This window comes from Monomorium pharaonis, chromosome 4 (assembly GCF_013373865.1).
Source record: "Monomorium pharaonis isolate MP-MQ-018 chromosome 4, ASM1337386v2, whole genome shotgun sequence".
NCBI lineage: Eukaryota > Metazoa > Arthropoda > Insecta > Hymenoptera > Formicidae > Monomorium > Monomorium pharaonis.
The window spans coordinates 25629715-25646835 of NC_050470.1; the positions used below are offsets into that span (position 1 = coordinate 25629715).

The 17121-nt window shown below is 37.1% G+C and overlaps 1 protein-coding gene across 1 annotated transcript in view; it reads left to right on the forward strand.

The window, feature by feature from the left end:
- Positions 1 to 6903: 6903 nt before the first annotated feature.
- LOC105833565 (diacylglycerol O-acyltransferase 1) overlaps positions 6904 to 17121 on the forward strand; it is a 94247-nt gene continuing 84029 nt past the window's right edge. Inside the window, exon 1 of the mRNA XM_012675397.3 lies at positions 6904 to 8168. Within this exon, the coding sequence (XP_012530851.1) occupies positions 8032 to 8168 (137 nt within the window). The 5' untranslated portion in view covers positions 6904 to 8031. The remainder of the gene's footprint in view (positions 8169 to 17121) is intronic.

Sequence of the window (17121 nt, forward strand, 5' to 3'; positions counted from 1 at the left end):
CAATAACGGAAAGGCACGTATCCACGTACTCTGGATGGTACTGTTTTGTACAGTCTATGGCTACGATCGTATTTCCAATGACCTACCATTGCCACCGGCTACGGCTACCCATTAATTTAATTACTACGCAACCATTCGCGCATACAGGCGACCCATTTCCGTTTTTTATTACGAGTCATTTGAGTTTTACTTTGAAACGACGGATCGAATTTGCAAAACGTGCACACGCGTTTCCACAACACTGCTCCCGTCCCACAAAATTACGCATTTTTCGTCAACCCTCCCGACGAAATAAAATATTCTACCACAGGCGGCTGTCATTAGATTAATGGAGGTGTCTATTATAATATACTCTTCATTAGATAAAATAAATTATGCATACAGAATATATCCTAGCTTACCATTACGGTCACTTTTTTGTTTTATTTTCCTTGAGAGTATGCGCTCTTTAAATAAATATAAACTGAAATTAAATAACTTTGCAAGGTAAAACAGAATCATTAATCTTCAAAAAATAGAAATTACTTTATTTTGGAGAGAACTTTTGTGAATAATTTTTAAATTGTTATCATCTCTTTGTCTCTTTTTCTTTCTCTCTTAGAAATTTAATATTTTAACGAGAATATATAATTTTCTTTATAAAACGTAATGTGTTTATGTACCGTCATAAGTTATAACACAAAAGAGTTGCGTATATATGATACATATTATGATAAAGAAAATTATATACACGTTATTCTTGTAACACTATACTTACATGTTTTATTTGTCTACATATTCCGCAATTCGCGCGCAGTTAGCGTACATTTATTATTTACATTGTACTATGCATATTTTATTATCCCGACTTAAATGGAATTTCATACACCGGATGGAGCGTGGGAACGGAGGTGCGGTTAGCTTGTTTGATATTCATTCCTTACTATTAATCGTGTTCAGGAGTCACCATCAGCGTAGACAACCGCCATGCAAACATACGCAAAGAGCCTGGCTGGCTGAATATCCCGCGATCCCGACGAGGCGGGAAGGTGTAAGTACCGTGTTAGTCTTACGGGTTATGTCGCAGCTAGCAGAGCTAACTAATAGCCTCTTAGCCTCGGCTTAGGAAGGATCAAGCTGCAAGCGACCGCACCCTCCTTGGCTCCCAGACTCCGGAGCAAACCCCTTAACCCTCGGTGCAATCCGTAAGCCTGCACCGGGCTTGCAAACGGCCGATTTCCTTCTGCTACCGTCTGACGATAGATTAGTTTGCGTCGTTGACTGATTTTTAGGTCTTGACCTGAATATAGATCGCGGTAAGCTACACTGAGAGCGGATTTCAAGCAACGTCCCTGTCTAAACTATTTCCCGATAGTTTACAAGTCGAATTTGAAGCATTTGTGTTCTTACAATACTATAAAATATTTCTCTCGACTTCATTAATAAGTAAATTAGAGAAATGAGTTAAATACATTGGAAATTGGTTAAGAGATACGTTATACTTTCTCAAAATTGAAAAATATGTAAAAGTAAAGTTTATCCTGTTTTCTACTTTGAGGTTGTTTAGAAGTTATAGTCATAAAAAGTCCTGAAACTTGATAAAAATTATTCGGGAGGCAAAGAGTTGCAAAAAGTGTCGTGTAATAGTCTATTTCGAAGTATCTAAAGCATTCTTGTGAGGTATTTTCTGAATTCAGCTATCAAAAAGTTTCAAGTGGGGCATTAATAAAGAATACGCCCGTGTACCGAACCACTTGAAAATACGTGTGCACCAACACGCGGGTACGCCACATTGCTTTCGCCTTTTATGCGCGGCGCATGCGACATTTTAAAAGCAATAACCTTCATGGGCGCGTTTAAAGCAAGTTTCTTAAAGCGTTAATAACACGGGTGCATATGCATCAAATTTGCCAATAATTTCGCAATGGCGGATCTTTATAGAAATTTCCGTGTGAAGTGACAAAAGAATGCATCGGGCGGGAATGATGATGCTCCGGCGCGTAATAAACCGACGCCGGGCTGGAATTTTATTCACCGGTGTGTCGGCGATCGCAATTCGTATCGATGCGAAAAGTTCGGCAGAGAGACACCGCGACAGTTTCGTAAACTCCCGGCGAAGGCAATATAACGTCATTATCTCGCTGCGCGGCACTAAAGAACCGTTGCATCGCGCGATTTATAACGGCAATGTATACAACATTCTATGCAAACCTTTATCAACGAAAATGAGAGACGTTCTCTCTCTTTCTCTCTCTCTCTCTCTTTCTCTCTCTCTCTCTCTCTCTCCCTCTCTTTGTCCCTTCGGCGACAAAAAGCCGATAGGACACACGTAAACAAATCCACGGGGAGTTCGAGTTTGCTGGTCCTCGATGTGCCATTCATTAATTAAGCCCCGTTTCAAGTAGGCGAAGTATCCGCACGACGGTAAATAATGGGACCGGTCGGCGACGTGTCCCGATAAACTAGGATGTCTGGGCCGTCCTAACTCGAACGTATATGCCGCCGTCCGTTTCCCTGTGAAATTAATTCGAGCCCGCGGGAGCAGCTCGCCCAAAGGGGCCGGACTGCCCACCGGCGTGCCAGTAATATTTCAAAGTGGTGAAAACCTGCCGATACAATGGCGACGGCGAAACTTGTCTCTCCCCTTTTAGGCTCCTAAATAAATTAGCCAGCCTAGTGCAGGTGTGCGACGCCCAATCGTGATCGGTTTATCGAGCGGTTTTTCACGGTCTCATCTGCGAAAAAGCACGTATCGGACATGTTTATCGTATAATTTCCAAGTGTTAACGCCCGGCAATATCCGCCGTCACTACTTTGCGAAACGGGCCATAATGAGACCGTAATAGATAGCGGGGCGTAATAACGAAAATCGCACGGTATTTCCGCGCGCTCGTGATTATGATAGTTTAATCGTCGTACTAATCGCACCTCGTGATCTCGAGAATGTCCCCGCTGCGAGCAAGGCGACGATGATACCACGTCGTTCGGGTGTGCGGTGCCTGAATACGAAGTGCGGATCCCGGTGACTGAATCCGCCTCGGGGGTGGTTTACAGGACAAGAGGGGGCAATAATCCCCCTGGTGGTGGCGGTTCGACCAATATTGCGAAAGTTTCCGAGCTTACTCCCGGAGCCGACTGTTAAAGTTCAGTCGCTCGTCTCTTCCGGAGACGACTGACACACGACCGCGAGACAATAAGGAATGCGACTCGATGTTCTGCAAAAGTCGCTAGACATTGATGGACGCTCGCCATTTTTTCTCACGGAATATATTACGTTATATTTTAAGAGCGAAGTACATTCCCCGCGCGCGTTTGCCCAGACAACAATCGTTGTGTATTATTAAATGCCCCGCGTTCAAACTGCATCTATCATCAGACAAAACTAAAAGTAAGTAATTTTATAAACTGTGTACGCGATTCTTTATGGTATACAGTATACAGTTCAACTTTTTTTGAAATTATTTACAGAAATAAAGATTGATAATCCAGATTCGTTTAATGAATAGAAATATATCCTGTTATAATTAGTCTGTTATTTTTTATGATAAAATTATAAAGATGTAATGTAATAATTTATGCTTCATAGGCTTAATAAGAAGGCGATATAAGCCCTCTTATTTTATTTATATATCTGTTATCGATCATATCAACAGTTAAATTAATTGTTTGCCGCTATGCAAAGTTAAATTCACAGATATTGATCTAAAATTTAATAGTACAATTTTAGATGTTTTTTTTCACGCGAACTGCGATTTTAACAATGTTCCGCGAAATTTGAAGAGTCATAGAATTATGTAATTAATGCTTTGATGTAATTAGCATTGAAGAAATGTAAGTAATTTGACGTGAAAAATGTAGAACACGTTTCAAATTGCTGCATAAATTGTGACGTTCGGTTTAAATACTACTTCGTTAATAAAATAAACTCTATTAACGTTAGATTCTTTCTCTTCGCGGTCTGCCTTACATCTCAGAACAGATAATTCCAATTCGAGAGTCGTTACCGAGAGAATTTCATTGCTGGATAATAAAACCTTTGGCAGTTTCGCGCGACACGTAAAACGGCGAGCGTATATGATCGCGCTGCTCGAAAATTTAGCCGTAAATGATGAATTCCGATGAAACCTCCGCCAGTTAGAGAAGTACGCGCCGTTTCACGGGCGCCTTACAACACCTGTTAAAAGGGTGTGAGTGTGCGGCGGTAAATGAGAAAGAGAGCGATGCTCCCGAATCGCCCGAACTTTCGGCGTTGGCTAGACGTCTACGAGGCGACGTGTAACTGCGTATGTGGCATAACGTGCCCGCCGTAGTATCAGGTAATACCTGCGGTTGACCGTAAAGGGAGTTGCACGCCTTTCCTCCCGCTGCATTTTCTCTACTGCGCTCCTAACGACCGCGCGAGCGCGGAATGCGCGAGTTCGCGCTGGGACGGATGCAGCGTTGCTATGTGCATCTGCCGTCCGCTTCCGGTTACTCCGCTTCAGGCCGGGAGCGACTCCTCGTCCGCGCTGGGATTGTTTGCGAAATTCCTGCGGAACGTGTTGTCCGAACATACACTGTCGTCCCAATTTTGCGAGATTTAATTCGTGAAGCTATATTATCGACAAAAGGATTAACGCAGTTACATCCGGGTGAAAAGCGTCAAAATTGTAATAGGCAGAAACTTAAATGTGCAATCGCAGAGGATAATGTAATTTTGTTGCGTCACTTTTATGTATCTTTTAAATGAAAGAAAAATCCATCCTTCCCAGTATTATATTTTAGAAATAACGGGTAAATTTAGACAAAAATATTTACTCGAAACGGAAAGATGAAGAGATTCAAAGTCGCGATAAAGATGTGATTTAAATTAGACATTTTAATTAGTATGCTTTAAATGCGTTTCTTATCTCTATCAGACTGTAACAAAGTAACGATTTGATATTAAGAACTGTTGATAGTAGGGGGTAAAGATCAGAGCTCGCTGAGCGCGTGGTCTGAAATGGAAACGGCCTTTGGATACGGCGAACACTTACGAGAAGGAAAGTGGCTCTCGCATTCACAGTAGTTAACATTTTACAATAATCTTGAACTTTGATGACCGCGTCAGTGGTACGAAGTGGAAAGCTAGATTGAACTGCCGGTACGTGCCAATTCGCCTCTTCCGAGGTTTTATACAAATGCGATTTTCAGCTGCGAGTCTTTGGGTAAATTTACCAAGGGTGTGTGGGTAAATATGCGACTATTCTGTTTTTCCGTACATGAGGATTACGTCAAGTAGTTTACCATCGGGCGAATGTTTGCTCGCTACTCTGCGGTCGATGGAATACTAAAGTTCTCTGCAAGATTAGTATTTGCTTTGCAACTGGATTGGAACTAACAAGCCAGGAAACGCGAAAATATCTGAAGTCAATTGAGTTTAAATTAATATACCGATCAATTTCTGTAATACGTTTTGTATAAGGATGAATGAAATTTTTACGCTGTAGAGTATACACATTCTTTTCACAATTTTGTTAATACGACGAAAGTATTATATTAATAAGTTAGTGTTATTAATAATTATACGTTTTATCTTTTTCGTTAATTATTATTACTACAAATTTATGGCAGCGTCAATAGAGCAGAAAATTTAGGAATTTGCGCTAAAGTTAGTGAGACATAACGTGAAATTAATTCACGGCGTGTCCCGTGTGTATACAGTCCTCAAGGATGAAGGATTTCGATCCGCTTCGAGGGAAAATCAGCCTAAACAGTTCGCAGCACATCACGTCCCCATATAAACGGACCGTGGAAACTCATACGCGTCACCGCACGGTAAGCCCGCAATCTACGAGGGTAGATCCCTCATACATTTTCCAAGGATCTTTATGGGTCTCAGCGCCCTGCGCCATGTGTACTTTAATTAGCTCGACGTACCTCGTCTCGTTTGGCTTGACGGTACCTTTCAACCTTCCGGCGACCGATTCTAGCGAACATTTGCGAAATTGTCTCACGCGCCCGGATACGGACCTTATTTGCCCCGAACTTTGGGAGATCCGGAACTAGAAGTTGGTCGAAATCGAAGTTCCGTGGCGAGGTGACAGCGCTACGCTATCTGAAATCTTAATGGAAGTGACGACACGGTGATTACCTCGCCATCGATGGGACCTTATCGCTTGGGATGTGTCACTATCAAATGTTTGATTTAGGAATAACCGACGACCTACCATCTACTTTCGTCGTAATTGGATCGGAATATATAACAGGCGTCGAATGATGCGTCGATGAAATTAAAATCTACTTTGTTTTCATCGTAATACATGATATGGAAATGACATTCTTACTAAACAAACAAGGATGAAAAGTTTTGTTTTTTGACAGTTTCAGTTTAGAATTCTTTTAGCAATTTATAAGTATATATTATATGAAGATGCTAGGTTTATTCAGAAAGATATTAAGAATTCGTTTAATAATCGCATATACGCAAGAAAAATAATTCTATCATAACAACAAGAATATAATCAGTGATCAGAATAGTATCATGTTTCAACGTTTGTAAAGTTATGCGTAGCAATTTTTTATTTATGTCTAACAAGGACAAAAGCGCTATTAAGATGAATATAAAATAAGAGTTGGATCGAATTGTAATAAACTGTAATTCAGGCTACACGCAGAGAAATATTATGCTCGTCTTAAGAAAAGTAATTATTCAATTTTTAGTTTTCTTTTTTAAGTAATGATTATTTTTACGAAGAATATTTTTTTAATAATAGTTTTAAAATATACTCATTATTTACTTAAAATAAACTTCCATGTATAAGTACATAAAAAATGCATATTTGTGAATTAAATATTACTTATTTCATGTATTTTTTTTCATAAGTTTACATATATCTGCAAATCTTATAATATTGTTTATTATAAGCAAATTTATTCTGAATTTGAGTAATCAAAAATATAAAACTAAAACAAAAAATTGATTATCATTTTTTTCTTCGAATTTTACGATATTTTTCAAGGGTTTAAAGAGTTGTTTTTCGGTATATGATAATAAATTTTTTAATTTGTGATGATTATATTTTACAATTATAAAAAAAATATTCTTTATTAAAAATAATTGTTACTAGAAGAAATTTTTTAAATAGAATTTATATTTTTCTGCGTTCACACATTGGAGAGATTAAGAATCACGAATTGGAGAGAAAAATTATAATTTTTTAATTAAATAATTAATTTTTACGATAATTACATAATTATATAAAGTCATAGTAATTTTTCAAAATAATTCAAATTATTCACTTCCTAAAACTCGAAAGAATTCAATTTTAGAAATGGATTAAAGTTAAAATTATCAAATATTAATCTTCAATTCGTAATTCTCAATCTCGAGTCGCGTAGTCCGATACGAGTTTTATAACATTGTTAAATTTATGCGAACTCTCGGAATGTTTCAAAGAGCAAGTGTACGTGCACGTGACTCATACATGTTCCTTAAGGCACACGTGGACTGATGCCGGGTACCGATCGTACCCGAGTTCGCCGGCGACGTGCGTTATCCGTCGGAAAACGAAAAATAGATAAACAGCCATCTAAATGGAGAGGATAGGAGGGGGGAAGAGTGAGAGAAAGAGAAAGAGAGAGAGAGAGAGAACCACGATACTTCTTCGGCAGTGTCGTCGCGACTACATTGAGAGCGCGAGTAGCGCGACGATCGTATGACGTGAAGGTCGCGCGGAGATAACTTCACGTCGCTCGCACATCGTTCGGCGGACACGTTCATTACACACGTCGCGAGACTCGCGAGGTGGAGTCGCTTCCTCGTTGTCGATACTAGTCGTCGTCGCCGTCGCCGCGGGTGCGAGTCTCCGTACGTCCGGGACGTGTGCCGGCACTTTCGCTCTCGCGCGTGTTACACACACTCTCTTTCTCTCTCCCTTTCCCCCTCTTTCCCTTTCTCTCTCTTTCCTTTTGGCGCGCTGACGAGCGTGACCCGTGGCGCGCCGTGTGTGTTCAGGCCCATAATACGTGTATTTGTATACTCTGCGTCATCGCACCGGTCGAAACGACGACGACGACGCGAACGACGACAACATGACGGCCGAGTACGAGCACGAGAACGAACACGAGCACCACTCTCGGGTGCGATCGCGCAGGACGAAGAGCGCCACGAGGGCGGAGGACATTCAGAAGGCGGAGCAGAAGGTTCGCAGATCGCAGCCTGACAAACCGTGAGTACGCACTGTCACAAAACCGCCTCCGTCGCCGCCGTCGTCGCCGTCTGCTCGCGCGCCCCGGGCTCCTCCGCGTTACGTCGCGTTATCGGCGACATCCGCCCCCTCCCCCTCCCGGCGGCACTCTCGTTCTCGTTATCTCGGCGAGGCGTTCGCGGGAGGCGGGAATCGTCACAGACCTCCGTTGAAGACGGCGAGAACGGCGGTGACGCGAGAGATTTTTCGTCACGGGCCTCTAGGAGTACGCACGACGTAACAGCTGCGTCTCGTTTGACGTGCGCATGCCCGTGTGATTCGCGTCGTGTCTGCCCGGTCGGTCTGCCGTCTGGCGAAACGCTCCACGAGAGGAGGGGATACTCTACTCTTGGCGAGCGCGCGCTCCGTCGCGTGTTGTAATCGATGCCGCAGGTCAGCTGCCCGGCGCGCATACGAGCCCACCGCGTGTTTCCACGGCATCGCACCGAGGAGGGCACTCCGGAAAGTGACCGAAAACCAAGTTTGAAATACTCATGCAAGGTCAAAAGCTGTTTTTTTTTTTTTTTTAATGGACATTTGAACGTTCTTTTCTACAAATATGTCGATAAAGTAGTTTGTATTTAATGGAAGTAGAAAGAGTATAATGATATAATTGATACCCTTAACCTACAATTTATATTCTCAACTTACTTTCGTGAAATATTTTTTTAGTTGAGAATTTCTCACTTTTCCAAGGGTTTGCATGATCCCTTTTATCTGTTTGAATAAGAGAAACAAGGTTTGCAGTATGATTATGAAATTTAAATATTAAATAATTGTAATGTATTGATTTTCGCTTATCCGGCTATTTATTCTTGAATCCACAACTTTTTTTAGAAAAGGTGTTATTATAAAAAATGATACTATTGGAAAATCTTTATTAATAGACTTATGCATTAATTTTTGTATTTTGTCTTCTATTATTATGATTTTTTTATTAAATAATATAGAATGTCCTATTTTAATAAATGTATTTAAATATCTTGAACGAGACATCGAGATTCTTTTTTTTTTCAAGTTATATGCTTTCAAGGAAGATATATTTTGATTGATTTCAGGGGTGACAGTATGAAGATAAAATAGAGCTTAATTTGATTTTTTAAACTATTAAAAAAATTCATGGTTAAATAAATAAGATTAGAAAGTAATTGTTGGAAATATAATCTGAGCATACAAAAACATTTTGATACAAAAAGGATATTGCAAAAATCAATTTTGTAAGAAATTATTATTAAGAAATTAAATATTGATTGTAGAGAGAAATTGATTACGCTAATCGATTCGGAAAAAGTTGCAAAACAAATATGTATAATTTTTTATATCATTTATTTTATGCTTATATTATTTTATATCATGATTTATGCAAATAATATACAATAAAAATAAAAATTGTTAGTTATTCAAATTCATTTTAATCTATGACTAGACCAGGAAGGTAAATAAAAAAAACAATTTTACGTGGTTTTTTGTAATTGTTTTCAGAATTGATTGGGATAATTAGTTTTTCCTACAGTCAATATTTAATAGTTTACAGTTCATTGCAAATTGTCATATTGCATCCAACAGTTTGAATTTTGATGTCACATTAAAAATTGGCGATTTCAAAGATCTTTCTATATGCATTTCCACATCTATTCAAAAGTTAATTTTTTTAAATTTTATACTTTTGGCACAATATGACAGATTTCCAGGTCACTTTGCATTGATGGCACTCCGTGCTGAATTACGAAATAATGAACCCTCGACATGACCCGTGTTGGAAAAAAAAAGAATGACTACCGGAAAATTAGTTTTTTCTTCTCGAGAATTTTTGCGTTCCCACGGCTACACACGGTTTCATTCATGATGTAACATTCTTGGCAATGTGGATCGTTCAGGATTGTGCGTCTATTGAATGTGACGTTGTTCTTTCTACATTTCAAAGTTCTTGTAGTATTTCTACATCAACTAGCATGATGTAGCAAAGTTGCTAAGTTACGTAATGAAGAATTGTAGAAATACTGACGATTGATCGTGATGTAAGTTTATTATGTTAGCAATGTGATATGTTGCTTAACACGGATTTTATATACCTTGCTTTGTTTGTGGAAGTAGAATGCATTTTATAAAATGCATTCTACTTCACACAAGTCTATTAGAATATATTTTAATAGACTTTTTGTGACATACAAAAAGAAACATTAGTATAAAATTGTATGAGGATGCCAGTAATGCGTTCTTACGTAACACAGAGGTCGAATTCTATTTCGAATAAACGATTTGATATCAGCGATGTCAGTTATTATTAATAATTTTATTATGTATTCTGTATAAAAATTATACAGAAATAGAACGAAATTTTGATATAAATATCAAAATAATTTGGATTATTAGACGGATAATATAAAATAATATAACTTATGCAAAATGAAAAATGTTAATATAAAAATTTGTATAAATTATAATATATATACAAAATGTATATACAAATGTAATGCTTGATGTGTTAGTAATAATGTTTCGCACTGAAAAAAAATGTTGTTAATTTGACTAAATTTTCCAACTGAATTAAATTTTGTCCATTTAAGTATTTATATATTTCAATTAACTATATAAATACTTGAATTGAAATTTGTGCATTTTAATTAAGTGCATAAATTTTTAAACTGACAAAATTTTAATTTAGTTGGCAAATTTTGTCAGATTAACATTATTATTTTCTCAGTGTGCTTTTTTTGCAATTTTACATTTACAATAACATTATTAACGTTTATGGAAAATTAGTTTATATAGTTTAATCCTTATGTTATTTTAAATGTCGGTTAACCGTGACTTCATAAGTAATAATTGTTCATCAATCAATTGATCTTGCAACAAGAAATAATTGACATTGCTGTGTATTGACATTGCTGTGACAGCTTGTTGAATCCACAGAGTGTAAAATTGGATGTCTACATCGAGGAATATCGATCACTTTTAGTATAAACAATTGTTTCGAAGTTTTAGACAACAAGTGTCTTGGACAAATCTCATTCGTCAAGCTGGGTTAAGTTTCTTCCCGATTGCGTATAATTAATGCGCGCTCCTTGCTATTTCAGAGCTTCAGATCGAAACCATCTATTCTACTCTGTCGAAGTGTCTATCAACGAAGTCGAACTCTGACTGTATTATGCTTACAACTTCGAATGTAAATCAATCTTTAACGAACTTGCACCGTCGAATTTGAAGGACTTCTAAGAGAATAGTCTTGAGGGAAATGTAAAATTCAATCTCATAAGACATTCTAATTTTTGACATGTGTTTGAGAACACGCAAGAGAAACGTAAAAAGGAAATATGTAAAATAGGAGATTGATTATAATGTACTCATATTAACTGAGAAAATTCTCACGGCTTATTTTCCTTGATCTGTATAGAATTTCCATAACACAATGAATCAATTCTATAATATGATATATATAATGTCTCGGAGAAGGCTTTAATTTTTTATATTATATGATATACATATATTTATTTAAAAAAGGAGGGTTTAATTTTAAGATATTAAAATATTTCTCTCTCTCTCTCTCTCTCTCTCTCTCTCTCTCTTTCTCTCTCTCTTTATTTATATAAAACTAAAATTTTTTAATGTTTAAAAAATGGAAACAAAAATAAAATCTATTAATATTTGAAAATATTCTTTCTTTTTGAATGTGTTTATCGATTTAATTCACTTTATAATAGCTTACTTAATTTTTAGTATTCAATAGAACATGACTAGGAGATAATTAATGAAGAACAAATTCTCAAACTATTACAAAACGTATTTTGTAGTATTGAGATAACTTGCTGTATCATAACTCCCAGCATTACAATAGACACACAGCATTATATAACAAAATTCAATATTTATTTCCGCTACGTGTACAAAGTCGAAGAATATCGAGTTTAATACTGATCGAATATGTATAACGGAGTTTAATGAAAAATTAAATTTTTTTTTTATGTATATCAGATATTGTCTGATACATTAAATGTGTGGGTAAAACAAAACTTTTTAAAGAAATATTATTTTTAATTCTTTGTTCATAATTAATTATATTATTTGTCAAGTGTCTATTATGAATAAACATAAAGAAGCTATTATAATTACAATTAAATCAATAGAAATATCAGCGTAACTAATTATTCCTCTCTTGAAAGCAGATAAATATTGTACGCATTGTAGTGAGTTATTTATTCTTAACAAATGGAAATCAGGCAAAACAAACTTGAATATATATACCGTAAATAAATAAAGTTATCGTTCTGTAAAATATTTTATTCAAATAATATTCATAAAATGACCATGCAAAGAGCAACGTAAACGTTTTATATTTCCAATTCGAGTGTTTCTTCAAACGTTTATATTTTTATTGTATTAAAAATTTAATATTTCTGATAATTTGAAGAATAAATTAATATTGCTTTAGAGAAAAATGATTAAACTTAAAAAGAGCTAAGGCAATATAAATTTGTGTTGTTGAAGCATAATAGAAACAAAATAAATGATATAAATAGTTTATGATACAATTTTACCAGCAGTTAATAATATTACTGTATTCTGCATATTTAGGAATATCATTTCCATCAATTAGCTATCGCAAGGTATGTTAGGTCAAGGTTACGAGCAACGAACTTCTGATCACGCGAATGCACAAACAGTTTAAACGCCTCCGTGCACCCCGGCGCGCGTAATTAAGCTCTAAGCCGTACCAAGATTTTGCTTTAACTCCTCAGCAACCCCTTTGCAACATAGTCGTCACTCTTCAGTGGCTTCCGGAACCGCTGACGTTCCATAGAGTGGAATGCGTGGCGAAGTATGCACACCGGAACACCATCTTCTCGTGCCGTTAATTAAAATGTTATTTCGAATGACTCGGTAAAATTGTAATGCGACATTGTCGCTAAGACACCGTTTAACTACGCAAGTATTACGTCATATATCGGTAATTCTTTTTATATGGAATAAAGATATAGTTATATAAGGCTCACGTTTTTCATTTTTTTAAAAATAAACATTTGTTATTTCTATAGATTACCGACTTTTACGAAACGAGAATGTTTTAAAAAATTGTAAAAAAGTGAAGTAAGATTATTTTTTAATTAAACTATGCGTACATATACATATATATATATATATATATATATATATAAAAGAAAAAGAATTATTAAAAAATTTTATTTTTGATTTTTTATTTCTAAATTTTATTAACAATGCGTTTGCATTTATTTCTTTATTTTCCATTTTGATATTCAACGTTATTATTTTGTTTTACTTTTTTTTAATTTTAAAAGAGAATGTATTATTCGATATGTGATACTTTAGTTCGATATATAATATTTTAGTTATATTAAAATATAATTAACAGTATTAATTTAACATAATTCTTTCTCTTTCTCTTTTATATATTCTTTATGATACGTCTTGTTATAAATGGATTTATATTCCAAGTTTTTCTTTTATGTTTAGAGATTCAGGAACGCGTTTATGAAGTTTACATGTTTGTTGGTTGACCAAACATTCCACTGGTAATGAATTCTAATGAATTGATAATTAATTGGAGATGGAGAATACTTATATGCTTCAATAATTAAAATTGTTAATCAAAGTATTTCGATTTTGTATTGACATAAAATTATTGCTCAATGCACACTAGTAGAACGTTGTCGCATATTGTATACAACTGAAAGCGAAACGTCACACATTGTAATGATCATGATATAATATAATATATTTCTCTATATTTATCTTTCACGCAAATTATAAAAGTCGATTGAAAAAGTATATAAAATATTACATGATTGAATTACTAGCCATCAAAAGTATTGGATTTGTTGTATTATATATTGTAGTACAGAGAATACATGTAATGTCGCAGAAACATTTATTATATGTGAAATTAATTAATTAATTGTCACATACGATGTATTTTAAATGCGATTTTTCTGTTATATGAGAAATGGTAATAATTTGATGTAATAATTTTTCAGTATAGTACATGTTTGATATAGAGATGAATAAGCTTGCGCGAATTGTTATTACGTAATTTTGTTTTATTAATTATTGGAAAAAATATATTATCGATGATTTGCAAACAGATTTAACTAATAAAATATCGGAATAATTAAAATAAATGAATTAAACCAATATATATATATATATTATTCTAATATTGACTTTAATGAGAGATTTTATGATAAATGAGAAAAGAACGTTACTCGTGGAAATTAAATCGTATGATATTGAAATTAGTTATTACAAATTTAATGTTACGTCTGTGCTCGAAAAGTTTCGCGTACTTTGTTGCCGCGCCAACTTGTATCCGTCTCTTTCCGCGTGTACATGATGTGCTCTTTCACATCCGTTCATTTTACGTCGCTCAGTAAGACGGGGGAAAAGAGGAAAAGACAGAGAGTAAAAACTATCCCTCCAACACGGTATAATGACTTGCAAACAAGAGTTTCTTGTACTCGAAAATGGCGAGTCTCTTTTGCCTTGCCGCGTCGCAGCTTCTTTTCCATCTTGGCGCGCGCGCGCCTCCTTTATTCTTCCCGGTCCGCTCCTTATACCAGCGAATCCATCCTCGAACAAACGATCCTTATATTTACTCGCGGCGTGTTTGTCGAGCGCTTCTCTTGTTTTCATGAGTTTGCAATTAGACGCGCGCGATGGGTACGAGCCTGCAGCCGGGCAATATCGGATTCTCGTCCTCTTCTTTCCGCGCGCGAGCGACGAGGAGTACAGAGGGATAGAGCGCGAGCAGGACGGGAGGACCGCTTGCTTTACAATGTATTTCCGGAATGCTCGAGATTGACTTCGGAGTTTCCGATCTCTCCCGGTTCTCGATTTCGGCGCGGTAGTATACTCGGGACGACGTGTTTGCCCACCTGATTCGACGGCGGCGCCTCTTCGCGTCTTGCCGTTAAAGAGAATTGCTAAGTTCACTGATGCATTGTTTAACAGTATTGTAACGCTCACTCAGCGGAGCAACAATCGATTACCGCCAAAGACAAGATACAAATTGAGATCTTCCGCCTTGCGTGCCGGTAGAGAGGATTAGCCAGCTGAAATGCTACATCTGGAGAGTTTGCACAAATTAGTTTGCATGCAACTATCGTATTTCTCTCTTATGAAACGTTTCCTGAAAATTATTAAAAGATATGAAAATGTTCGCGCTGATAGGCCGTTATCATAAATTAAATTGTTGGGACTCTTTTAAATATCAATTCTCCGAGATAATGAGGATCCGATGAAACTCTTTGATAACTCGTTCTCTAACGATTAGTGAGGCGTCGAAGCGAATCTCACTTCAAGATTTTAATTTACGTCAGCCTGTTGGCTGCGTTATTATCGCGTGCACCGATACTAACTCCCAGAGTCAGCTCTACATGCGCCTCATATTCCAACCGGGTGGCGCGTTCTCTGGCAAAAAGCCCCTTAATAAACCCTGAAACCACGCGTTATCCCCGCGGCGGGCGGGCAAATTTTCGCCTTGACGTTCAGTGTACCGCGTGGCGAATTTTTGCTTTCCGTCCACCCAACCGCGTCACCTCTCTCTCTCTCCCGCTCCGTCGCTACTTTTTTGCATTTCGTCGAGTTCGGCAAAAACTTTTAATCTCTCGCAAACCCAGCACAGAGAACCGTCTCCTCGCGTAGCGCCTTCGAAACGGATGAGGATTAACGGTATTGTGCTGTCAATCCCGCAACCCTTTCCACCCAACGCTGCCACCGCTGCTACCTCGCAATTTTTATCGTTCTTTCTTTTTCCCCTCTCTGTCTCCCGCCTCGTTTCCACGGTAAGATTGTAGGCGGCAGTGGCGGATTTCGCGCGCGAAATCAGGCGGAAGAACAATGGCGGCGATTACGCCGGCGGAAGGGACGGAACGAGTGTCCGGATTAGGAAGGGTTGCGGTTTTTTCGCAGTAACTCGACGTCGCTGGCCCGTCGCTCTTGCACTTGCTGAATCGCCGCGAAGACGAGAAATACGGGATGATATTTCCCTGATGAGATTTACAAACTTTAAAATTACACCGTTTGAAATAGTTCTAGCAATATTTAAGAATAAAAGAAGATGTGTGAAACAAAGATTTTGTTGCATGTTGAGTTATATTATAAGGAATTATATTTTTTATTAGCTTACTTTAATTAAAATTAAAGAAATAATATACGACAAATAATATAAAAAGTAAGATCTGTTCTAATATTGCGAATGTGTCTAAATAAGTGATATGCATATTGAGACCGATATTATTTTTTCTTATTACTGCTGTAAATGATGATGGCGTGATAAAATATTTTGTAGAAATATATGATTCAAATAACAAATTGATGTTTCGTATATCTATATAGTGTCGAGACTTGCAATTACCGTTGCAGCCGGTAATCACTGAGTCAAAAGGAACGCAATTTAGTCTAACCGCGCCTGCAGCTCGGAGACGACGAAGTTGCCATGTGGTTTCGCCAAGGGGGGAAAAAGAAAATATAGTGGTCGTGTCACGACCAGCTTTAAATTAACTTCTTTAATGCTTATCCGACTTACACGAATTCCGTTTGCCGTTCACACGAGACAGGTGAGAAAGTTTTTATGAATCTCCAGAATGCATTACCAAGATTAGAAATAGCAAATAAAATGGTTCAAGAAAGAGAAGACAAACGGCAAGGCAAACAAGATGGAAGATAGACGGGTAGGCAGATAAGTAAAATAGACAGATAGATAGATAGGCACAGAAAGAGAGAGAAGGATAACTTATATGGCATAAAGGCAGAGAGCGAGCAGTATACATATAGCGAGAAATAAATTCGGAGTCAGGCAGAAGAAGACGATAGGTAATCGATTACGGAGGTTGTCGGAGGTACGGAAGAAGAGGCATGTAAAGTCGCGGTGGATGAAAGTGAGGGGAGAAAAACCTGTTTAAAGCGTCGTTTAATTTTCCTT